The following is a 25,881-nucleotide window of genomic DNA, read 5'->3' as shown; positions in this document are numbered from 1 at the left end:
GGCCCACTCTTCAGAGCCGCCTAGTGTGTCAGTTTCTCCCGAGCTCAGGGCAGTGGGCTGGGAGGTTTATCAGATGGTTTCCAAAGTAACAGCTGGCTGGGAGCGGATCTGGTCCGGTGGAGGGGCTGCGGGGGGCTGGCAGAGGGGTGCTGTGCCTGGGGGTCCGGGAAGGCTAGCTGGGGGTGGCTGCCTTTGGGGCGACGCCCCTGGATGTGGAGACGATGGGGTGGGAGGAAGTTCTCCAGGAGCCGTCTGGGAATCCCCTCTCGGTGGGCACTGCTGCCACTGGAGCTGGGGTGACCTGTGAACACGATCTGGGGCCTCCCCAGGCATCAGAGGACACCATGTGTTGGCCCCAGGCTGCCACTGCAGCGTCTGTCTGTCGGTTGGTCTTGGGGGTCATGGGCAGTGGGGTTCACTGTGGGCTCAAGTTGCCCGACAGCCTGACACTGCTGAAGGCCATGGTGGCGTGACTGAGGCTGAGGCCTCCTTCTAGACCGGGCTGGCTCTACCCCTGCTTGCTGTAGGCAGGGCCGCTCCCTGCCCCTCCTGGACCTGTTTCCCCGTCATCCAGGAGGAGCGGGAACATGATCCCGAGGGCCTTGTCCGGCCCTGACCTTTGGAGTTGGCTGCTAGGAAGCAGCACCAGCCCGTGTGGAGTGTTTCTCTTCTCTGGGAAAAGCGGTTCAAGGGGCACAGACACCTGAATGGGGGCATGGTAGGAGTGGAGGGGGAGACCCCTGGGGACATCTGGGAGGGAGGTGGGACAAGGCTGAGCGGGTTGGGAAGTGAGCCAAGACTTTAGGGCAGTAGAGGTGGGGAGTCAGGAGCTGCCACACGGAAGAAGGGCTCCGGCAGCCCCTCCAGGGCAGGGAAGGGGAGCCTGAGCCGCCACAGCGTGCCTTAATGAGCAGGTCTCCCGGTAGGCCCCTGGGCGCAGTCCCACGGGGACCTCAGGGAGACTGTGCGGGGCAGAGCTGTCCCCTGCAGGCAGTGAGGCAGCTGGGTAGTTATCCCCCAGCCCCTGCCCTTCTTCGGCTCAGTGCTGCCTCTGGGAGCACGAAGGCTCTGGCACTTGCAGTCCGCCTGCCAGAGAAAGCCCCCGGGAGAGAAGCACCCGCAGGAGGAAACCGCGGTGTGTGCGGGAACTGGGAGGGCTGGAGAGACGGGCGGGGCAGCTGCAGCCTTGGGCTGCAGTGCACTGCTGGAGGCTCAGAGAGGTCGAATCACTCCCCAGCCTGAAACCGAGTTTCCACCCGGCTGAGTTGCTCCCTGATGGCATCAAGGCACTGTGGAATAAGGGATCTCAGATGTGTAGGATGTAGGCTGCCTGCTCGCCCCAAGCCTCCACTTCCACATCTGTGAGACGGGACAATACCTGCCCAATACCGACCTCGCAGGGCAGCGTGAGAATTGGGGGCTTTTGCAAAACCTTTAGTGCTGCCTGAGCCACCACTGGGGTTCATGAGCGGAGCTGTTATTGCACGGAGGCAGGGCAGGAGGGGCTCAGCCCCTGTTCCGAGACTTTTGCGTCCTCAGGTGTTGTGCCCATCACCTTGCTGCAGTGCCTGCCAGTGTCAGGGCCATGTGTTAGATCTGGCTTTGACCACGGAAGGACCCTGTTCAAATGGGTCTGCTCACACATGGGAGGTATAATTCATCAATCTGTCAGCACAGATGAGAGCATCGAATAAACTGGCTGTGAGTAGAGTCTTGAGAGAATGGGAAACTGGATGGATAAGTTTTGATTGCTTGCATTTAGTTTATTATTATTATTATTTTTTTTTTTTTGAGAGACAGAGAAGTGATCAAAGGAGAGTGTCTAGAAAGGGCTAAGACATTAAGCAGTTTAGGATTTGCCCGGCGAGTGAGCGGCTGTGGGATCCAGGGCGCCAGGGTACCCACTCACCGTGTGACAATGGTGTGGTGGGTGGTAGGGAGCCCACACACCTTAGGGAGGTGGGCTGAAGACCCTCCCGGTGGCCCAGTGCCCGGCTATTAATGGAGTTTAATGGAAGTTTGGGGAAGGAGCCGCCTTCTCTTCCTGTTTTGCCTGAGGCCAGGCCAGAGGCAGCCTCCAGTCTCAATATGGGCCCAGATCCCCTGAGGTCACTTCTCGCTAACCCCTCCTCTCTCCCCCTCTTTCAGGAACCTCCTGGACAAAGACATGTTTTCCAAGTCTGACCCACGTAAGTCCTGCTCTGAGAATAAGCACAGTAACAATGACACCAATAACATCATGACTAGTTACAGCGGCGAACACTGGCTGAGCGCTAACTATACGCCAGGCTCTCTGTTCCAAGAGTGTCGAGCCTGTTTCGTGTTCACCAGTAGTGTCTGGAGAAAGACAACTGGGGTGTGACCCTTCCCAGCTCCCACACCTGTGAAGCCTCGACACAACAGAGCGGGCTGGGAGGGGTTGGGGTGTCTGGGGCCAGACGGTCTCAGTCCAGGGAAACTCGTACATTTAAGAGCTCCCATTGGCTGTGGTCTGGTGGGACGAGCACTGAATTTGGAGTCCAAGGTTTAAGCCCTGAGTAGTGCCACCCAAGTGTATGACCTTGGACAGGTCTTTGGTCTCCTCTGAGCCTCAGTTTCCCCATCAGTAAAGTGGGGCTGATGATAATAATAGGCCTCATGAGACTGCTTTGGGCTGTAAAGGAACAGTGAGGGTTTCCCATGCTGTCCCTGTCACATCTCTGCCACCCTATCTCCATACTACTTCACACTTCAGACCCTTGCTCTGGCCTAGAAGTGAATGGCCCCGACCCTCCTCCCAAGAGGTGTCACTTCCAGACACACCTATGTTCTAGGCCCCCTTCTCCAAGCCCACCACTCTGAATTGGTGCATCTAGAACCCCTGGGGGCCAGGTTTGGGGGCCAGACTCATAGACCCACGCACCAAGACCCCAGCCACCTCGGGAGACCCCTCCACCCCCACCCCAACCCAACAGTGCCACCCAGGCTGGAGTCTCTGAGGCGCTTGCCCATCCAGGACCCTCCCATCTGGGACCTCCACCTTCCTCTTGGCCTGGGGTGTTAACCCACTTTTCTCCTCTCTCCGCAGTGTGCGTCATGTATACTCAAGGCATGGAGAACAAGCAGTGGCGGGAGGTAGGTACAGCCCCTTCCCCACGCCAGAAACTCCAGCCTGTCCCTGATTATCTGCCTGTCTGTGTGTCTGTCCATCTCTATCTCTGGAGCGATCCCCCTGTCATGTTTCTAACTGCAGCATCTTAGCCCCCCTGAAGGCTACCAAGACGTGCAAAGGGTGGGATATTGTCTCTGCTGTTACAGGGAAGGACTGGAAGGGGAAGAGGTGGTTCCTGCCCTCAGGGAGCCCCAGTCTGAGGGGGGACACGGCCCTGTCCTCAGGGAGCCCAGTCTCAGGAGGAGAGAGGGACCTCAGGCCTGTTAAGACCTCCTTGTCTGGTGGCCAGGGGCACGGGGATAGCTTCCAGCACCGTGTCTGGCCCACCACAGCCTGCCTTCCCATGATTTCTGACTAACGCGAGCATGGCTTCAGTTAGGTGATGTCCCTGCTCAGAAACCTGCGATGACTCCCTCTGATTTGAATTAAGACCCCACCCCTTAGCCTGGCTTCCAAGACCCACCACATCCCAACATGGCCCCCTTTCCAGCCTTGTCTCATTCCCATGGCCCCCACTCCCACTGCATGTGCCTTTTGTCCCCTGTGGAGGGAGCATGAGGAAGGGCAGACTTGAAGGGCCCACTCCCAAGAAGCCGTTTGCCGGTGAACGGGCCTCCTGGATGCCTTCAGTCTGTCCCCAACCCTGCAGCCGGGGAGCCTATTAAAACCCAAGACAAATTCTCTCCCTCCTCTGCTCAGAGCCTTCCAGTAGCTCCCATCCTGCAAAACCACAGTCCCTCAGATGACCCCCAGGCCCCACATAATGTGACCTCCCACTGCTCGGCCCACCCAGCTCTCCGCTGTAGCCTCAGGGCTTTTGCACTGGCTGTTCCTTCTCACGTGTCCACGTGGCACCTCCAACTGCCCTCAGACCTTGCCGCAGACGTCAGTCTGTGGAGGCCTCCCCGCCACCCTGTCTCACATTCCAACCCCTCCGACCCTTTCACTCCCTTCCGTGCTTTTTATTATCTCCGGTCACTGTTCACCACCCACCGTGCTCTGGTTTATTTATTCATCTTGTTGTCACGTGTCACTCCCCAAGGGCCGGGATTTTCATTGGCTTTTTTTACTGCTACATTCTGAGCACCTAGAACAGTGCCCAGCGCACAGTAGGTGCTTAATAAATGGTTGTTAAGGAATAAGAGGATTAGGAAAGGGAGCCAGGCCTGCAGAGGCTGACAAGGGCGTGTGGCCATAGTTGTGTCTGCTCCTCCTGCCTCCCTCGCCCAGCTCCCGGGAGGGTTTTCTGGTGCAGTGAGGAAAGCGGGGAGCTGGCTCGGGTTGAGGGGTCCTGGTAGCCCCTGGCTCCTGTTTGAACAACAAAAGCTGTCTCTCCTTTCTCGTGGAGAAGAGGGTCTGGCTGAGCAAGGAGAAAGCTGAAGTCTGGGGGGAAGATTGTTGTTCCTTTCCGTGGTGGGGAGGTGGGGTGAGCCCGCCGGGCCTCGGAGCTGAAGTGCTGTCCGTGGCCTTCAGAGCTGCCGGGAGATTGAACCTGGGCCTGGCGATCAGAAGAGGTACCAGAGTGGGACCAGAAGGGGTTTGCCGGAGGCTGTGGCCCTGTTGGCCTTGGCAGCCCCACCCCGTGCCCATCTCCACCCACCCTGGGAGGGAGACTGTGACATCTCCACCAAGAGAGGGACACCCCAGTGGCTAAGAGGGCAGAGGCAGCTGTCAAGAGCGGAAGGACATAGGCCTGTCCCCAGGGTCCAGGGAAAGGGGAAGGAAGGGACACAGTGCACAAAATGACCAATGCCGGAGCCGGCTGGTGGGGAGGCCCTCCCAGGTGACTCAGACTTCGTTAAGGAACCTCCCTGCCTGGTGGGTGGATGGGCTGGGACAGCCCCGCCCTGCTCCACCCCCACCGCCCCTGACTTGGTGGGACCGAGAAGCAGAAGGGGGTGAATTTCATCCATAAACATGTAAGAGTATTTCCACAGGGGCTGGGCGAAAGTTTACTTCTTCACCCTCTCCAAGACTCTAAAACAATTAACGCATAAAGCAGATTGCTAGGGGAACGTTTAGCCTACTTACGCGAACTAATTACTTTTGAGGCCTTTTGGCTGCGCTTCATAGAAACCAGGAATGTGCTGATGTCTCAGTGATTCATTAAGGGAAGTCTGGAAGGGCCTCTTCAGAGGGGCACTGCTCGGCGAGCCGCTGATTACATTCTGTAATTGACACTCGTCTCCATTTGGTTCAGGGTCCCCGATAGTCTGAGTCACATCTTGTTACGGAATGTACCGGCAGGGCGGAGCGGAGGGAAGGTGGTGGGCTTGGTGTGGGTACACCTGTGCATGGCTCCTGGCTCCGGCCCTCTCTGGAGGTGGGGCCTAGAGCAAGTTACGTGACCTCTCTGCACCTGTGTCCACACCTGTCGTCTGGGCTCAGTCCTACCTTATAGGCCTGTGGGTGAAACAAAATGATGGAGATGAAGTGCCCGGAGCACCGGGTGCTCAGTGGACATCACTCATTGTAAGGCATCATCCGAAGTGTTCTGGGGGCCTTGCCGGTCACTCCCCTATATCAGTCAATATTTGCAACGGTGAGCATTTATGAAGTGCTGGGCAGTATATCAGCAGCTGGGGAAAAAAGGAGATGGGTCAGAGGAACAGAGCTTCCCCAAAAGTGTGAGTCGGAACTAGGGGATTTGCAGCCTGGAAGGCGCGATGCATGTGTGTGAACAACCCTCACAGGAAGTGGTGAGGAGGGAAGTGAGGATGGAATAAAATGAGAGTTTAAGAAAGGGAGAGTTACTGCCAGAAGGGCACATTCAGCTAAAGTGTTTTGACAGATCATTTGGATTTTTTTAAGTGGAATTTGAATCTAAACACAAGCCGTCTGCCTAAGGGGTGCCTGGTGGGGCAGAGGAGAACATGGGCCTGTGGGTCAGAAGGAACTTTAGGCATCATCTGGCTCAACCTCTTTGTTCCACAGAGAGGGGCAGGACTGGCCTCAGGTTATGGAATCAGGGTGCTGGACGCCAGTGCAGTAGGGGTGTCCACTGGGAGGAGCTGAGTCAAACCTGGTTTCAGTGGAGCTTGGAGACATAGCGCAAGGGCCCAGTAGCAAAATGGTGGCACGGAGGGAGGCTGGGGGAGCAGGCCAGCCTAGGTCCTGCGTTGTTGAGGGATGTAATAAAGGGGTGAGTGGAGTTCAAGGAAACTAGTCAGGGATGTTGAATCATGGGGGGGGGGGTAATAGCAGGAAGCCATTAGTACTCCAGGCCTGGGTAAGGAAGGAGGGGGTTTCTGGAATCCCAAGGGGACTTCCAGATAAAAGCAGGGGCCCCAGTGAAGGGACAGCCAACCCAGGCGACTTTACTCTCTTCCCACCCTCTGATCTCCTCCTGATGCCTCCCATTGGTGGAACCTCACCAGGAGACCTGTGGCTGGAGGACCATTGATGTAATCCACTTGGGTCAGCCTCCCTGGGCACGGAGCAGTGTGCACAAGGCTGGGGGTGGAACCAGAGGGGCAAATGGAGACCGTCCAGCCCGGACAGCAAGCAGATGAGTATGGCTGGCTTTTAGAGTGTAAGGCTGGCAAGATACAGGAAGAGCCAGCAAAAGGGAGTTCGTGGATGTCAGGCTGACAGCTGTAGTCACAGGTCAGAACGTCAGAACATGAGGGTTCCTAGAGATCAAGGAGACGGACCCCGGACCCCGTTTACGAGACCTGACCAGGACCAATGCCCAGCCTCCAGGGGTGAAGGTGGCAGAGCTCAGCCACATGGCCGCCCCTAGGACATGGGCTTCAGGCTATTTCTGGAGAGGGGAAGATGCACTTAAACACACTGGGGACAGGAGGGGGCCCTACTTCCTTGCCTGATTCTGTGTGACCCACAGAGGACAATACCAGGAATGGAGAATGGAAAGAAAAATCCCAGCTATTCGGAAGGCTGAGGCAGGAGGATCTCTTGAGGCCAGGGGTTCGAGACCAGTGAGACCCTGTCTCTAAAAAAAGAAAGAAAGATAGATAGATCCAGATCAGTCTCTATGGAGCTACCCCGGGGAGGGAAGACTGCCCTTGCAAATAAATAGGAGCCAGTTCCCACCACTCCACCTGCTAGTTCGTTGCCTTCAGGAGCGGATCGCCTCTCCGTTACCAGAATCTTGGCCGAGAGATAACAATGCTGTGATCAGGGGGTCAAGTGCAGGCACAGCAGTTTCTCCAGGCGGGGCCAGATGTGGGTTTGCACAAGGCTGCAGATGAGCTTATCCCGGAAGGATGAAAGCTGCTCTCGTGGCCCCGGCTGCCGGGTTTCAGCTGGTTTTAACCGTTCAGGTCAATTTTATGCCTTCTGAGAAAGCTCCATCTTCCCAGCACCTAAATCTGTCACCACATTTTATGAAAATTGACTCAAGATGTAATTTTAGCCTGGAAAATCGTGCACTATTTGCATCAATGCCTGCCGGGCCCTTCTGTGTGTCCTGGGGAAGGCAGGAAGGCCCGGCGGGGAGAGTCCCAGAAATGCCCTCGCTGGGAAGAAGGACATATAGGGAGCCCCGCCTGGTTCCCCATGTGACAAGTAGGGGCGGTGATCCCTGCCCCTCCCTCACCAGGTGGCCGTCCTGGCTGAGGGATCCTCGGAAGGGAAGAGATGGGAATCACAGAATCTCGGGGTGTCTGCGGATTGCCCCATACCACCTGCAGCACATGTGGCCCCAGCACCACGCCCACATTTCCCTGCCAGAGTGCTCAGTCTATTTTTGAGCAACCTCAGCCTGTTTAACATTTTTACACCATCTGGGAGTGATGGTTCATCTCTGAGTATTCGGAATGATCTTCTTTGGGGCAACTCGTTATGTGTCTCCGCATAACCTGGATTCAACGAGTACGTGCTGGGCGCTGTCTCAGTCTGTTCAGGCTGCTGTAACAAAAACGCCATGGACTGGGTAAAATAAAATGATAAACTACAGAAATTTAGTTCACACAGTTCTGGAGGCTGGGAAGTCAAATATCTAGGAGCCAGCAGCTCCTGTGTCTGGCGAGGGCCCATTCCCACAGCCTGTCTAGCGAAGTCCCCGTCCTGCTTGCTGGTGGGAGGGAGGGACGAGCTCCCTCGGTCCTGTTTTATAAGGACACTCACCCATTCGTGAGGGCTCTGCTCCCATGATCTAATCACCCCCAAAGGCCCCCCCCAATACCATCACACTGGGGATTAAGGTTTCAACATAGGATTTTGGAGGGGCACCTACTGTGTGCCAGGGAATGAATGCTGGGCCTGTGAAGGACCAAACACCGTCTAGAACCACAGGGGCTCACTGTCAACTCAGGGAGGTAATAATAACAACAGCAACAATAATAACGATAATGGCACACACTTATAAACGCTTATAATGCGCCAGGCACTGTGCAAGCATTTGACGTGTCCTCACAGCAACCCTGTGAAGAAGGCATTATTACTATTGGCCCATGTCACAGAGGAGGAAACTGAGACTTTTTAAATCATCGTTTCCTGTCCCTTTGCCAACCCGAGCACACCCCCCAACACGTGTCTGTCTGTCAATGTTCTTCCCAAAGGTGTGTCCTGCACCACCTGTTTCTGCAGCCCAGAGCCCCACGGCTGGTGCCCTCCCCTCGCTGCCCCTGCTGGTCGCACCTCCCGTGTGTCTGTCTCAGGAGTCCACCTCTGCCAGCGCTGTCTGGAATTCCGCTGGCCTTTGGCGGGTGTTTTTTACTTAATTCATATTGAGATTGGGGACTTGTGTGTCTTCCTCCATGAGTTGCTGTCCAAACAGGATTCCCCCAACTCAGACTTGGCAATGAGTTTTTGAAGCTAAAGTCGTGATTTTACATTTATTCTCATTATGTGTCATCTGTTGGATTTAGTCTGTTGTTACGGTTTATGAAGATCATGCTGAACTACAATTGTGCATTCAGCATCTTGATTCTGCCTCTTGGTCCTGCGTCAGCTGCAGTTGTCGTTCACACAGGTGACAAGGGGTGGAAGGGGATGGAGTGCTATGGTCCTTCACTAGGGACCCTTTCCCAGATTGGCCTCAGTTGCTTAGTTGACCTTTGGGGTGGGCTGTTCACCCACCCGTGTTCTGTGTAACTTTGTAGTTACCATCCCTCCCCCATTTCTGCATCTGGTCCCCAAGGACATCATGAATAACTGTCAAAGACCCTGTCAGATGAGGCCCTGTACTTCACGTCCAAAACCTTGGATTCCATTCCCAGCTCTGATATTTACTAATTGTGTGACCTGGGTGAGATGTTTATCTTCTCTGAGTCTCAGCTTACTAATCTGTAAAATGGGGTCAGGAGACCTTCTTGGGAGGTAACTAAGGTAATGCTTGTGAAAATGCCTGGAAATATCACCCACAATCTGCCATTGCCCAGCTTAGACACCTGGGTGCTCCATCACAGCGGGAATGGCCATCCTTGGAGACCTTGTGAACTAAACCAATGCTGGTGACACTGGAGTTGAGCCCTGAGTGGTACCATGTATCGGTCTGGGGCGAGGGTGTTCCAGGTGGAGGGAACAGCAAGTGCAAAGGCCTTGACATGGAGGTTGCTGCATTTAAGGGACAAAAAGAAGGCCAGTGTAGTCTGAGTGGTGTGAACGATGAAGATGATGCATGATGCGGTCCCAGAAGTCGGCAGGGGCAGATCTCGCAGGGCTTTGCAGGCCACGTAAACAGTTTGGATACGATCTAAGTGTGATGAGAGCTATCTGAGGGTTCTGAGCAGGGGAGTGATACAGCCTGGTTTGTGTTTCAGAAAGAGCTCTGTGTGCAGAGTGGGCTGCGGGGAAGGGGCAGAAGCAGGAAGGCAACTGGCAATCTTGTGGGGGTCTTGGAACGAGATCGTGGTGGGCAAGGACAGTGGGGATCCTGTTTGTCCAACACCAGGTGTTTAAATCTGAAATGAAATGATCCTCTGCCCACCAGGCTGTGAGCGCAGTTTGGGATCCCTGATGACAAACATGGGACCTGGCTCCAGTCATGCCACATAGACCTTTATTGATAGCAGGGGGCAGGCCTCTCTAAGAGGGGGCTCCAAGACAGGCTTGGGGTTGGCTTTCTAGACTCTCTGCCTTTTGTGCAGAGGAGTCTGCCTCTGTAAAGAGAGTTCCCTCCTGAGCTTTGGGTCCCCTGGGAAGCCTTTAGTGGCCTTTGCTCTCATCATGCACCTGAATTTTCAGGGCTCTGACTCCCTGTCACCAGGAGCAGGCAGTCCGGGACCAAGGCTCTGCTTTGGGGACCAGATGGGTCCATGGGCACCTACTCACAGCCTTAGGGGTAGGGCTTTAAAACCTGCTTTGTCACAGTGAGATGCCATCACAGATGTCCCTTCAAATCCTGACTTTGCCACTTCCCTTAACCTCTCTGAACCTTAGTTTTTCTCATCATTAAATGGGATCTCGATGCCTGTTCATTGGACTGTGCTGGGGACCAAATGACAGCATCACTTAACACAATGCCTGCCTGGGCTCAGTACTTGTAAATATTATTATGCAGTGCCATCAGACAAGCTGTGAAGAGGCTGTCCCCTTTCCTGTCCCTCCTTCAATGACAGGGTAACTGGCATGCCTACTACCCTGCAAGTCTCCACATCAGAGCACCCCACTGTCCCCTCGGCCCTCTCCATGCCTAGAGGAGGAAGCAGAGGCACAGAGCCCAGCTGGACAGCAGCAGAGCTGGGATGGGAGTGTGGTTTTCTGAGTCCAGATCCCTGGTCCCCTCGTCTGCCCAGGAAATATCAACTGCCATCTGCCACTGCGCAGCTTAGGCGCCCGGGTGCTCTGTCACAGTGGGAGTGAGATGTAGCACTGATTTTCAAAGTGCACTTTTCTGTCCCCAGGGTTTGATGGTACCTCAGGGACCAACTGTGAATATGCGAGTGGCCCCTGCCTCCCCTGCCTCCTTCAAGCAGAGATGTTGGTTATTTCTATGTAATACATTAGACACGAGCCCAAGGTTTCATTTGAAGAAAGGAGTTTGCTTTTCTAGTAAACACCATGGGCCTAGGCCAGGTCCCTTGGTGGCTGATAGGTCTATTTACTCTTTGGTGTTAGAGTCCTGGTGCACTTGACGGTTGTGGCTGAGCTGTTGAGGACATGAGCTCCAAAGTCAAGTCCAAACATGGGCCCACCACCTGCCCAGCTGGGGGTCTTGGGCAAGTGCTTAGGCTCGCAAGCCTGCTGTGAGGATTAAATGAGCTAATTCATGTAAAGTGCCTGGTGTGCAGAAAACACTATTGTAAAAAACCCTAAGTGAGAAACCAGTGCTTTACCTGGAGGAAGGAACCACTGACTGGCATTCAGACATTATGATGTCATTTGGTAGGAGCTATAGATATTTTGGGGTGAGCTGGGAGACAGGTGGTCCCAGGGCCCTCGATGATGATGACAATGATGCTTGGCTGCCCTTAGGGTAGGGCTTGCTCAGGCTTCTACCCACCCCCTACAGCCAGACCCAGGTCTGGGGGCTTGGGGTGGGGGAAATAGGGTGGTAGAAGGTGTTTTGCTGGCAGCTTGGCAGCCAGGCTTGTTGGGAAGAAAGCCATTCCCTCAGGATCTGGGCCGATTTAACAGATTATCTGGAACAATGGCTAATTAGGAACTAAGCTTTTTGGCAGGAAGTCTTTCTTTATAGGCTTGGTAAAGTTTTATAGCCCACTGCTGGCTTCTGAGGCTAGATAGGGAGCTTCTAGGGTGAGAACCAGGGAGGCCTTTAGAGCGTGGGGTCCCCTCACTCAGGCCCCATCTCCACCCTGCCCTTCCTCACCTGGAGGCCTTAACAAAGCAGGAAACGGTCTGGGAGGTCACCAGGCCAAAGAAACACAAGGTGAGACCTCATGGCTCACGCCGAGTGACTTTAGGCAAGCCCCTTTCCTGTCTCTGGGCCTGGTTTCCCTCACTGTACGAAGAGGGGGTAACCCCAGAACTTGGACTCCTCCAGTGAGATAACCTGAGAGAACTTTCCAGACCTGAGGTGGTGGCAGGTCTGGCACAGCCAGATCCTTCGTGCCCCCCTCCTGTGCCCAGATGTCAGGCCATTCTCCCCAGCAGCTGGGAGCCCACCCGGCTCCTGTTCCCAGGCCAACCTTGGGAAGCGCATTCCCTCTCTCTGTTTCTGTTTGAGTCACGTAGCTTTCTGACCTCTAATTTTAATCCTGGTGAACGTGATTCATGAGGGGCCAGGGCTGGGCTCTGCAGCAAGGCTTTTAGAATCCCCAATTAAGGAGCCATGAATAAAATATGAAAATTCTGGGGGGAGCTATGGCTGGGAAGGGTGAGCAGGTTGCGAGGTAGAGGGCACTGTGTCAGCTCCAGCCTCCTGTCCCCGCGGCACAGCCACCGGAGCTTGGCAGCTGGGGGCTGTCTCCGAAGCTCCATCCAGCTGTAATTTGTAAAAAGGCAAGAGCTGCCTAAATCAAGGGCCCTTAAGATTGTGAAGGCTTGCAGACAGCCACCCACTCGTTATCCAGGCAGGGGCCCGCGAGCACCGCAGGGGCTGTGCCTTCGCCACTCCTGGGCCCTTGTCCTCCCTTGCCCACGGCTGGGCGCCTCTGGGAGGGCCCCACTGGCTTCCCGGAGCTCCGTCCCTTCATCTGTAAAATGGGGATGATGATAATATCTCCATAGGGTCACTGGGGGGTTAAATGAGATCACGGATGTGTGGAAGTGTTTTGAAGATGAGAAATCACGATACAAAGTGGAAGGAGGAGGAGGATTTGATGAAAGAAGGAAACTGCATGAGGGGCGGCAACGGGCTTCTGGGTGACTCAGGCACTGCTCGGGGCTGGGAGCCCCCTGCCCTGGGCTCCCGTCACGCCCGTTTCCGAACTGGCTGTGACTACTCTGAACACACCAGCCCCACACTTCCCTGCCTTTGTTTTCTCACTGGTTAATTGAGAGGATTTGGTTCCTTCCAGCTCTGAAATCAGGTCCTATGCATCAACTTGAGTTTTTCTTTTTTGGTTTTGGATTTTTGTTTTTGTTTTGTTTCATTTGAGAGGCAAGGTCTCACTCTGTCACCCAGGCTGGGGTGCAGTGGTGTGATCACAGCTCACTGTAACCTGGAACTCCTGGGCTCAGGTGATCCACCTGCCTCAGCCTCCCATGTAGCTGAGACTACGGGTATGAGCCGCTGCACCCAGCTCTATGTCAACTTGTTAATCAACAGTTTTTAATGGAAATCACAGGAAGGCCCAGGACTGGTGTGTGTGTGTGTGTGTGTATGTGTGTAGGGGCTGGAGGTGGGGATTGGGGGCGGGTAGAGGTATAGGTCAGGGACACTCACCTGTATGACCTGACCTACGGGACCACCCAGACCCACAGGAAGAGTTAGCCAGGCAGCAGGGACAGTAAGCACTGAAGCAGTTCAGAGTTGGGCCAGGGGCTAGGGAGCTACAGGCCTGAAGACAGTTCCAGCCTCACTCACAGTATTAACATCTTATCGGTTAGTGACTATATCAACTCCTTACTGATTTGGAACCAGCCTGCCTGGCTTCAAATCCTGTTCCTACCACCTGTGTGGTAGGGCAAGTGTGACCTTGGGCAAGTCCCTTAATCTCTTTGAGCCTTATCTTAGTCTACTTATCTGTAAAATGGGAGAATAATAATAGTACTGCATCCTAAGTGCTATTCAAGTACTCGATGATACTGCCTCATCAAGATTAAATTAATTAATGTATGGAGAACACTTAGTGCCGCCACACAGTAGGGCTACCTGAGCATGACTATCAATACTGAAGACCAACTCCGCAGCGGACGCTCTGTATAGCGCTTCTTGCACATTCCCTTCTACCCTTCCCCTGGAGGAAGGAATGATTTGCTGTTTTAGCAATGGGGAGTGCATCCTCCCAGGGGTTGTCTCAAGCACAGGCGACTTCTTTGATGGAGGACAGAAGCCTTCTCAGGCACGGAAGGTGAGCAGGAAAGAGTAGGAGCTGAGCAGCACATGTCCCGGTTACGACCGGGAGCATCTTAGAGACAAGGCTGAGTTCAGAGATTTGGGAGATACATACTTCCTGGGTGGCTGGGCCAGAGTTAGGGATTTAGAAAGAACCAGAGTGTAGAATCACTAATTTACAGAGCACATTTTGTGTCCCAGGTGGTCTTCTAAGTATATTGTGTAAATTAAATCATTTAAGCCTCCAGTAGCCCTGTACCGTGTGGATAAATTGTCATTCTCATTTCACAGAAGAGGAAACTGAAGCACAGAGAGGTAAAGGAACTTGCCCAAGGTCACACAGCCCATGAGCATCGAGTCAAAATTTAAAGCCAGGAAGCCTGGCCCCAGACTCTGTGTGATTAACTACTTCACTTTACTATTTTATGTGTGAAACCCTAAGATCTGCCTTCAAAGCTAGAATCAGTGGTTCTTAAAGCTTTTTGAAGACATGCTTCTCTTTGAGTAAGTAATAAAAACCCTGGCTCCTCTCCGCAGAAAATGCAGACATGTACAGACAGACATTTGCATTCAATTTCAGGGGGTCACAATCCCACTTAAAGCTCAGGTTAGGAGCCTCAGGCCCTGACTCTGATTTAGCAATTGTCCTTCCCTACCTGGCCCTCCCTCTGGCACCTGTGTGGTTGGATGGCCACTTTCTACAATGTGGAGGAGGTTAGGGAGAGGCCCTGGCCCCTGAGAGTTGCTACTGAAGCCCTTAGGTGGGACAGCAGTGCTGAGACCCTGCATCCCAGGGGGCTGTCACAGGACATTGGTATCTTGGCTGCATGAGCAGGAGTCATACACTTTGTTGGTGGCATGAATGTTACACAGTGGAATCTGAGCAGAATGGGGTGGAGGCGGGGACTGTTCTTAGTTTATGTTCAATTGAGTTGGACATTGTATGTGTGTGAACGTGTTTGTGAGAGAGAAAGTATATCAGTCAGGGTCCCAGCAGGAAAGAGAACGCTACTCAGAGGGTTTAACTGGAGAGATTTTAATGAAGGAATTTCTTCCAGAGGTATAGTGAGGTTGGGGAAATCCACAAGGGGTAGTGCAGCACCTGGGGACTAGCAATAGCAGGGAGTTGTTACCACCTGGGCTCGCGGCCGCTGGGAGCAGGCAGTGCTGCTGTCTGTGAGTGCGAGGGGGGCCTGCCTGGAGCCGTGGCCCTGGAGGGAAGCGGTCCTTTCCGGAAGCGTGTTGCTGAGGCTGGGCAGGCAACGGAAGTCCCCAACGTCTCTCTCCCGTCTCCCGTCTGCCAGTGCCTCTATCGGCCACATGGGCAAGGAAACCAGAGTGCTGCTGTTCAAAGGGAAACAATGTCCTGTAAGACAGGGATTGGAGCTGGGGTGGGGGGGCAGCAGCAGGGACTCACCAGCCTCCAAATCAGTCCAGGCCTAATTGCCAGCCCCGTGACCCCACAGGTTGGGAGGCCCGTGTCTTGACTGAGGCCTCCTAGTAGGACGTGGGGCAGGAAGCCCTTGCCTGTCTGACCTGGGTTCTCCACCAAGGGTGCCCACCTGCCCCCGTAAATCCCAACTCCTATGAGTAACAGAGCCCCTGGGAGTCACTTAATTTAGTCTTCAAAGAAGTTTCAAGTCTGCCTCCCCTTTGAGGGTCTCACTGGAATTGATGACATGTAATTAATGCTGCTTAATTGATATTCTTGGGGCTTAGTCACAAAGGTTTTAGGAGGCCTGGGGAACATCTTTTGTGGCATATCAGGAACATTTTCCTCTGGCTTTTGTTGCCAGAGATAAGAAGAGAGCATTTCAGAGGGTAAATACTCTAATTTCCTGGCTTCCATCTCATTTGTACTTTCTCTTTCCTCCTACCCCACGTAGGAAGCTGTGCCAGCCCCTGGGGTCAGGGAGGTCCCCCTGTCACCTTCCTGATCACTCAGCCTCCTTCCCAATTTTCACACCCCAACCTGCCCCGGCCACACTTGCCCACCTTCTCTAGCAGTTCTCTAGGGCTCTCCGCGTCACATTCCGCGTGCAGGTTTCTGGGCTTTCCTCGGCCTTTGTTAGCCAGAATTCCTGTGTTTACCAGTGCTTGGTGGCCTGTGTTCCAGACTATGAGCAGTGTGAGGACTCCCCTTCCCTGCCTCCTCAGCGCTCAGAGCGTGGACATCAGCGTTCAGGATGGACCGGAAGCGTGGACAGGCACACCGGGGCGCTGGCAGAGTGAACAGCGTTGGCTGGGCTCTGGATTATGAGTGGTGAGGGGTTAACTACCCTCGCCTTTCTCCCCAGGCAGGATTTGCCGCTCAGCAGTTAGATTGCATGCCTTCTTGTGGTTCCCAGTGCTTGGGTGCTAATATCGCATCTCCCCAAGTCCCTTCTGGCTTGAAAAGTCTGTAGAATGAAATACAGCAGCCAAATTGATTATTTTTAAAACATCAGTTGAGCTGCATTCCTGCCATCGTTAATAGGGGTGTAAATTGGGCCTGACAGGGACCTGGTGGCTTCCCAGATTTTAAAATCCAAGTTTTAGCACTTTTTTCCCTTTGTTATTAGTCCAAGTAATGAAGGCTATAAAACATCTTTAGTGAGTCCCAGGTTTGCAGATTGCCCGCTTGTTTGTGATATGTGCATGTTAATTACCTCTGAGTCCTGGTAATCCATCACTGCCCGCCTGGCTGCCTTGCCCCCTTTCCTGCTCTGGGAGACGCTGGAGTCCCCCGCCCTGTCCTGTTTCCAGGGGAACTCCATTTTCTTCTCAGAGATCAATCTCTAGGGAATTCCCCTCTACTCAAGCTTCAAGTGCCATTTTGAAAGCAGCCTTGTCATCTTCCCTAATGGGTGTTCTCCTTGGCGTCTACACTGGGAGTGGCGTGGGGAGGGAGACTGCACAAAGGCGCGCTTCTCCTCCTGGGCTGGGTTATCGCAGATCCTGCCAGGGGGGGTTCCGAGTTAGAGGAGGAGGGCAGTGTACGGAGGAGGAGGTAGGCCCCTTCTCTGAGGGAGGATTCTCTCAAATCTGGGTGTTTTCCTGGAATATTCTGTAGAAAAGCTATTAGGAGACATTTTTCTTTTGTCTGAAGACAGGAAGTATTAAGAATTAAAGCGGAGGAAGAGAAGGCAGGAACTCTTTTGGAACAAGGGTCATACATCCTAAGATTGCTGTCAAATTCAAGGGGTGGGACGGGAGCCCAGTCTTACTCAACTTGCCTTGTGCATAGTGGGCCTTCTACAAATGCTTGTGGAGTAAACCTCATCTTTATTTGATTTTCATAATGCTTAATGATTCCTTGCAGTTAGATGAGGTAAAAATATAATGGGCTTTGGAGTTCTACATACCTGGGTTTAGATCCTGGCTCTGCCTAGTTGTGTGACCTTGGGCAAGTTACTTAACCACTCTGATTCTCAGTTTCCTCACTTGCACAGTAAGCAGTAACTCATAGGATTTTGGTAGAGTTGAATGAGATAACTTAATGATCCATTTGACCGAGTGAGCATTCAGTAGGGGCTCAGTAAATGTTAGTTTTCTTTCTTCCTCCTTCTGTATTTCCATTCATTTGTGGTTCTCAACTCCATCTGCACATTAGAAGCACCTAGGGAACTTTAAAAAAGCACAGTTGTTTAGGCCCTACCCACTGAGATTTGGATTTAATTGGTCTGTGGTGGGGCTGGAACATGGGTATTTTTAAAAAGCACCTGTTAAAGTATATATTTTTTTAAAAGGTAAAATCATAACTCCCATACAAATATAAAATGAACACATGACAAAGATTTAACTTGTTAATTGAGGAAATCAGTAAGATGTTACAGTCAGTCCAAATAATTCACATATAGGCAATCAGGAATGCTGGAATGAAGTTACAAATAGACGCGAAATTGGTCAATGACCACAGAGTAATAACCAATTGTATTCCATTGCACAAAATTCTTTTGTATCTCTATGCATTAATATGAGCATCATTTGCATCACTCTGTGCTTTGTAAAATTTACAGAGTTGTGAAGTAGCCCAAAGGTCGTAAAAGGTTCAGACGCCTATGGAATCAGATACCTGGACCGGTATGTTAAACAGGACACCCTGTAATCTGCCTTTTTGTCCACTTCTGTGTCTTTCACACTTCCCCAGGGATTCTAATATGCAGTCAGGGTGAGGCCCTGCCATAGACCTTGGTATGTAGCCCTTTTATCACTGTTATCTCACTATATCAGCAGTCCCCGACATTTTGACATGGAAGACAGTTTTTCCACAGGAGGCGGTGGGGGGACAGGAGGGAGCCACGCAGCCCAGTTCCCACCAGGCCACAGACTGGTACTGGGCCGCGGCCCAGGGGTTGGGGACCACAGCACTATACTGTAGTTATTTGCTTATGAGTCTTCCCACCTGTGATGGAGAATTCTTGAAGTACAGTGTTCATGTTCTTTTATTTTTATAGCTCAGTACCAATCGCGCTGCCCTGGCCTACAATAAGTGCTGAAACACTGCTAAATTAATAATTGAACTGAATTGAATGATGACTTTTGAATGATGACAAGTAGTAGTATTCCCCATCTTCTGATGGAAAACTGGCTCTGAAAGGCTCTGATCAAATCACACAGTGAGCTTGTGATGAAATTGGGACTTAAAACCATTCATCCATTTCCTCACCCAGCCTCAATTCATTCAACAATCCATGAGTACCTACTGTATACCAGTCGCTGGTAGCAGTGAGCAGAAGCAGCAGGCAGTCCTTGCCCTCCCAATCTTAGGCGTGGCACACCACAGGTTAGAGAGCGTGAGCCCGTGCCTGGCTTGTGCCTTGAAGTCGGTGATTATTAGCCACGTGACCTTGGACAAATTAAATTTTTCTACGTGACCTTGGACAAATTAAATTTTTCTGTGCTTCCATTTTCTCATCTGTTAAATGGGGAAGCCTAACACAAAAGCATTGCATAGTAGTATGGCACACAGTGTTTAAAACCATTCCTGGTGCATTGTATGTGCTCAATAAACGTTAGCTGTTACCATCCGAGACTGTGAGCCTGTGACTGTTAAACACTGTGTCAGGTCCTGGGCTGCAACGATGCAGAGAACTTGGGCTCTCCTGCTGCTTGGGAAGCTCACAGTCCAAAGGGGTAGAAAGAGACTCAGTGGGTCAGTATCAGCAGGGGGGTGATGGGTGCACAGGGAGGGGTGGGGAGCCTGAGAGCAGGTCTTCCAGGGTGCTGAGGCCTCAAGCGTTAGGAATTGTCCCATGTGGGGGACCCACTAGGAGGCTGTCACAGTGGTTGAGGTGAGAAAATGATGAGGCCCGACCGAGGCCACAGCAGAGGAGGTGGGGATAGGTGAGGTGTTTGGCAGATGGGATTGACTGGAACAAGAGGTTAATTTGATGAGAGGTGAGGGACAAGAAGACTCCAGGTCCAGTGCTCCTCGGGTGACCCCATGCTGCCTGAGTGGGAGGTTCCTTTTGCAAGTTCTAACTTAATTCAGTATAGAAGGGGACCCAGGGTGATGCCCACCACATGTGGGAGGGGCCCGCGTGCTGGCATTTTCCTGGACTGCAGGGCCCCTTCAAGGAAGGCTGATACTCAGGACTAATTATTTATTTCGGCAATTACTTCCCAAATAAAAAAAAAAAAGCATGCTAATGTATTAAGAGAGATTAATGATCTATTTAAAATGTTTTGTTTTGCACCCGCCTGTCTTACTCATTTTGAGACTCTGGGGACATTATAATGAACAGGGCCCCTGACTTCATGGGGCATACAGTGCAGTGGGGTTTGCTTTTTTTTTTTTGAGACAGAGTCTCACTCTTTTGCCCGGGCTAGAGTGCCGTTGCATCAGCCTAGCTCACAGCAACCTCAGACTCCTGGGCTCAAGCAATCCTTCTGCCTCAGCCTCCTGAGTAGCTGGGACTACAGGCATGTGCCACTGTGCTGGGCTAATTTTTTTCTAAATATATTTTTAGCTGTCCAAATAATTTCTTTCTATTTTTAGTAGAGACGGGGTCTTGCTCTTGCTCAGGCTGGTCTCGAACTCCTGACCTCGAGCAATCCACCGGCCTCGGCCTCCCAGAGTGCTAGGATTACAGGCGTGAGCCACCTCGCCCGGCCAGGGTTTGCTTTTTTGTTTTTAAATTATGGTTTAAAAAAAAAACCCACATAACATAAAATTTACCATCGTAACCATTTTTAAGTGCACAGGTCAGCAGAGTTACAAATATATTTGCTTTGTTGTGAAACAGGTCTCTAGAACTTTTTCATCTTGCAAAACTGACACTCTGTACTCGTTAAACAACTCCCCTTTCCCCCTCCACCTGTCCCCTGGTAGCCGCCATTCTACTCTCTGCTTCTGTGAATTTGGCTACTTTAGATACCTCGTGTAAGTAGACTCATATGTTATCTGTTCTGTTGTGACTGGCTTATTTCACGCAGCACAATGTCCTCAAGCTTCATCCATGTTGTAGCGTGTGTCAGGATTTCCTTCCTTTTTAAGGCTGAATAATATTCTATTGTAGCTGCACTGTTTTATACTTTACCTTTTAGCTTCATGTCCCTGTTTTGAAACAAAATCTTGCCAAAAATGTCTGTGTATTGAATGGATACAAAAGAGAACTGTTTTGATGGAATTGTTGGCCTGAAGTCATACCCACTCTGCCCTCCTCCATGGCACGGGAAGCCTCCAGGGAACTTGGAGCCCAGTGGACCACAGTCTGATCCAGCGGTGCTCAAAGTGGGGTCCCTGGACCAGCAGCAGTGGCATCACCTGGGGACTTTTATTTATTTATTTATTTATTTTTATTTTTTGAAACAGAGTCTCACTCAATCACTCCGGGTAGAGTGCAGTGTTGTCATCATAGCTCACTGCATCCTCAAATTCCTGGGCTCAAGCCATCCTCCTCACTCACCCTCCCGAGTAGCTGGGACTATAGGTGTACACCACCATGCCCAGCTAATTTTTTTATTTTTAGTAGAGACGGGGTCTCACTCTTGCCCAGGCTGGTCTCAAACTGCTGAGCTCAAGTGATCCTCCCGCCTCGGCCTCCCAGAGTGCTAGGATTACAGGCGTGAGCCACCATGCCCAGCCAACCTGGGGACTTTTAAAATGCAGATTCTCAGGCCCCACTCTGGACCTGCTGAATCAGAACCTCTGGGAGTGAGGCCTACAATCTGTGTTTTAACAAGTCTTCCAGGTGATGCTGATGCCCAAGTGACTTGCCTAAAGTAATTTGAGCAGTTTAATGGGATTCAGTTATTTAGTACCCATTGTGAACAAAATTCTAGAGTATCTGTTGCAAGGGAAACCAAGAAAATTAAGTCTCTGCATTAGTTAGCTACTGCTGAGTAACAAATTAGCCTTGAACCTTTAAACAGCAGGGTCAGGAATCTGGGTGCAGCTTTGCTGGGTCCTCTGGCTCAGGGTCTCTCACACGCCTCAGTGAAGGCGTCAGTCAGGGCCTCAGTCATCTCAAGGTTCAAGTGGGCACGATTTGCTTTCAAGCTCACTCAGTGGTTGTTGGCAGGATTCTGTTTCTTGTGGGCGGGCTGACAGCCGCTCTTCCTCCCTGGCTGTTGGCCTGAGGCCTCCCTCGTTTCCTTGCCATCCTCTCCACAAGGTAGCTCATGACATGGCGGCTGGCTTCGCCAACGTGGGCAAGCAAGACAGGGCAACAGAGGGCGTCCGAGATGGAAGTCATAGTTGTTTATAACATGATCTTGGAAGTGATGGCCTATGACCTGCGCAATATTCTGTTCACTAGAAGTGTGTCCCTAGGTCCAGCCCACATTCAAGAGGAGGTGATTACACAGGGGATGAATGCGAAAAGGTGGGTGAAAGGATGGCACTGCTGATGAACTAGTTACAGAGAAAAAAGGAGAAAAATATCACAGCACACAACTGCCCCTTGTTTGCTTAACCACCTGAGGCTTAACTTGTTGTCTTTAAGAGTTTGTTTTCACAGCCTTGAAGAGCACTGAACTGTGACCCTCCCTCACAGTTATCACTTCACAACAATAGCTACTTTTTTTACCCTTTATAACCCCAATAAAAGGCCCAAACCCTTCACCCTCGGGAGCGACACCTTTTCTTCCTGTCTTTCATGCCATGCCCTCTCCTCTCTTAAAACGTAAAATAAACTTCTTTCTTTAAAACCTATCCTAATCTTTATGTCAAAAATTCTCTCTCAGCCCACTCTACGCATTCCCACCCTGACAGCGGGGATCTTTTTGGAGGCTGTCACCAGCAGTCCCTGCCTCTGCCCTTGCCATGCCCTTGTGGGGCATCAGACAAGTACACACCTAATTTTGGAATCAGAGAAGAACGGTGGTCATAGTGGTGAGCACAAGTTCAGTGGAGGTTCAGAGAAATAAAACTATTGGAGGAATCAGGAAGGTTTCCTGGAAGAGGTGGCATTTATCATGGGCCTTGAAGGAACGGAGGACATGCCAGTGGCAGAGAAGGGCTTGGCATAGGCAGAGGCAGCGAGGCAGGAAAGTGAGGGCCTGCTCAGGTGTCAAGACAAGCAGCTCGAGTGGAGTGAGTGGTGCGTAGATAAAGGGAGGATAAAGCTGACGTGGGCTGGACCACGCCGTGCATGGATTCCATTGTTACATGGGGGAGCTCCTGCCTCCATTGGGAGGGGCGGGGCTCAGAACCCAGAAAGGCAGGGCTTCCACCTGCCGGACCTTGGGGCTCTGAGCCCAGTGCCCTCCCATGCCCCCCTCCCTGGCCTGGCCCACACCCCATCTTCTCTTGCAGTTTGGGCGCACAGAAGTCATCGACAACACACTCAATCCTGACTTTGTGCGCAAGTTCATTGTGGATTATTTCTTCGAGGAGAAGCAGAACCTCCGCTTTGACCTGTAAGTGGAAGCTGGAGCTGAAGCTGGAGCTGGGGGAGGAGCCGTGCTGGGAGGTGGGGCTGTGGGCCCTGTGGTGGAGGCAGGAGTTTCCCTTACTAGGGAAGCGGGGAGGAGCTGAGATACAGTTAGCCTGGGATAAAAGTGACAACTAGCTGAAGTCCATCCCCACCCTTACCAGGAGATGGAGCAAAGGCACCTCCCCCCAGTTTGTCCCAGGTAAGTAGAGGAAGGCACTGGGCAAGCTGCCTGGCCTTGGGCAATGTCCACCGAGGGAAGATCCTGGGGCCAACTCTCAGCTCTACCTCTGTGGGCCCTTTCCTCCCCGGTCACCAGGAGGGATCCACTGACCTCTCCTGTCAAAGTGTTTTGAGGAGGGCCCCCCAGTGTCCCCTGCTGTAGGAGTAACCTGGCTGATGGGGCTCAGGCATCTAGTGTGGAGCAGAAGGCGGGGAGTGCCCCTGGCCTGGTGTTACAGATCGTTCCCCAAGATTTTGGTCTTGGGGAACAGGAGGGGAGTTTGTAGTGTTGTTTTTATGGGGTATGGGCCAGTTAGAAAGGTCTGCATCCCAGAGCAGGGTGGACAGAGTGGGAAAGAAGGGGGTTTGGGGCCTGAGAGAGTGAAGGAAAAGATTCCATGGAAGGCAATGACTTGGGAGGGAGTGATGGGAGGAACCGAGGCTGAGGACAGTCAATGCAGCCGTTGTAGAGAACTCACCTCGAGATATTTGGGAACGGGAAAGTGCTCAGCGTGGTGGGCTGGGAAGAGAATGACTGCCCCTCAGCAGGAGCCCTGCGGGCCTGGCATGGCTGCCGGGGATGCTAGAGGAACGTTGCAGGTGAAGCAGGCCCCAGGTGAGCAGGCTGCGGGGGAGGGAGGAGCCCAGCTACAGGGTCAGCCTGCCCACAGCCAGCCAAGGTGAAGGTGTTACTGTCTCCCTCCCTCTTGAGTGGCCCAAGGACAAGCTGGGTAGGCCGGGGTAAGGTGAAGTGATAAGGAAAGGCATTGGGCTCCATGGCAGCCGCGCCCTGGCTGGGAAGATGGGAACAGGGAGTGAAGGAGGTGGCTCAGCCGCCTGTGAACCAGCCGAGGTGGCAGGGCTCATTTAGTTTATTTTTTCAAAAATTTTTTTTTTTTTTGAGACAGAGTCTCACTCTGTTGCCCGGGCTACAGTGCCATGGCGTCAGCCTAGCTCACAGCAACCTCAAATTCCTGGGCTCAAGCAATCCTCCTGCCTCAGCCTCCCGAGTAGCTGGGACTACAGGCATGTGCCACCATGCCCGGCTAATTTTTTCTATATATATTTTTAGCTGTCCATATAATTTCTTTCTATTTTTAGTAGAGATGGGGTCTTGCTCTTGCTCAGGTTGGTCTCGAACTCGTGAGCTCAAATGATCGGCCCGCCTCGGCCTCCCAGAGTGCTAGGATTACAGGCGTGAGCCACCGTGCCCGGCCTATTTTTTCAAATTTTAATGAGGTATAACATATATACAATAAAGTGTGTAAATCTTAGAGTCTACTCCATGAGAAAAACGTTTTTACATGTGTTTACACCCATGTAACCATCACCCAGGTCAAGAGACAGAACACGTCAAGCACCCAGATGTCTCCTTTTGTGCCTTCCTGCCATTATTTGTAGAAATACCCAGTATGTTAGAGCCTGTTTTGGGGAGCAAGGGCCCTAATTCAACTCAAGGACCCAGGCAGGGTTGCGTAGGCCACCCGCAGCTCCCTTCACCTCTCTCTGTATTCCTGCAGATACGACGTCGACTCCAAGAGCCCTGATTTATCTAAACACGTGAGTTCTGCCAGCAGTTCCATAAAGTTTCTTGAACGCCACCCTCTAGGTCGGCCCTGGGCTTCACTGTGACGGAGCACGTGTCTGATGCCGCACCCCCGCATTTCAGAGCCCTCACGCTTCCCGGGCCGGGCGATGGGGGAGGTGGGCTAACTCTGAGCAGAATGGGTGACACTGGCCTTTTCTGTCCCCTGGATATGCAGGATTTCCTGGGCCAGGCCTTCTGCACCCTTGGAGAGATTGTGGGGTCCCCTGGGAGCCGCCTGGAGAAGCCCCTCACGTGAGTGTGGAGGGATACGGCCTGTCCGGGTGGCTTCCCCAGTGACAGCCCACTTCCGGCCTGCCCTGCTGAGGGCTGGCTCAGGGTGGGGGCAGAGCAGTTGTGATGGGCATTTGCAGGGCAACTAGGAATAAGGAGACCCCAGGGGCCCTGCCCTGACAGGGCCTCTAACCTCGTTATCTCGGAAGGACCCCGGCTGGGTTATTAGAGCCCCATGCTCTTGGGAAGGCCTGAGACACCATCTAGTCCATTCCCACCCGACCTTATCATTGTGTGGGGGGAAGAAACTAGCCCAGAGAGGAGAAGCGACTTGCCCACAGCCACACAGCTAGGAGGTAGGAGAGCTGGAATTTGAACCCAGGGCTCTACTCATATAGCACATTCCTTAGATTGTTCACAGCTTATAGGCCAGAGCCGTGTACAGTGAGGCCCTCCCCATCCCACCCTGCCCCTGACAGTCTGCACTGTGGGAACTTAAGGTGACTTTAGGGGAAAGCCATTGCCCTGAGCAGGCTCTGGGATGAGGACTCCAAGGCTTCTCGCAGTGGGGCCCGAGGGTGTCTTGGCCAGGCGGTGCGGGTGACTTCTCTTGGACCTATTTCTCAGGAAGCACCAGGGACCCAGGGCCCAGGAAAGAGAGGCCTGCAGACTGGGACAGCGTCCAGGCCACAGGGCAGAGCAGTCAGGAAGCTGGGGTCAGGCTGGGCTAGGCATCAGTCCCTTTGCCACGATCAGTAGCTACAGTGTGTGTGTGTAGTGTGTGGGGTGTGTGTGCGGTTTGTAGGGTATGGGGGTGTGTGTGGTGTGTGGTATGTGTGTGGGATGTGGGGGGTATGTGTGTGTGCTGTGTGATTGTGTGGGGTATGTGGTGTGTGGGTGTGGGTGTGGTATGTTGTGTGTGTGTGGTATGTGATATGTGTATGTGGTATGTGTGGTGTGTGGTGTG

General features: G+C 52.6%; 1 protein-coding gene across 3 annotated transcripts in view; it reads left to right on the top strand.

Annotated features, from left to right (window-relative positions):
• The window catches only part of CPNE5 (copine 5), an 86,980-nt gene that overhangs the window by 12,500 nt on the left and 48,599 nt on the right, over positions 1–25,881 (top strand). For all 3 annotated transcript variants that reach the window (XM_045543621.1, XM_045543620.1, XM_045543619.1), the window contains exons 2-6: positions 2,149–2,189; positions 3,068–3,114; positions 22,756–22,859; positions 24,616–24,655; positions 24,859–24,935. In XM_045543621.1, the coding sequence (XP_045399577.1) occupies positions 2,149–2,189; positions 3,068–3,114; positions 22,756–22,859; positions 24,616–24,655; positions 24,859–24,935 (309 nt within the window). The remainder of the gene's footprint in view (positions 1–2,148; positions 2,190–3,067; positions 3,115–22,755; positions 22,860–24,615; positions 24,656–24,858; positions 24,936–25,881) is intronic.

The sequence above is a fragment of the Lemur catta genome, chromosome 2 (genome assembly GCF_020740605.2).
Source record: "Lemur catta isolate mLemCat1 chromosome 2, mLemCat1.pri, whole genome shotgun sequence".
NCBI classification, from domain to species: domain Eukaryota; kingdom Metazoa; phylum Chordata; class Mammalia; order Primates; family Lemuridae; genus Lemur; species Lemur catta.
This window is presented reverse-complemented; position numbering and strand designations above follow the sequence as displayed.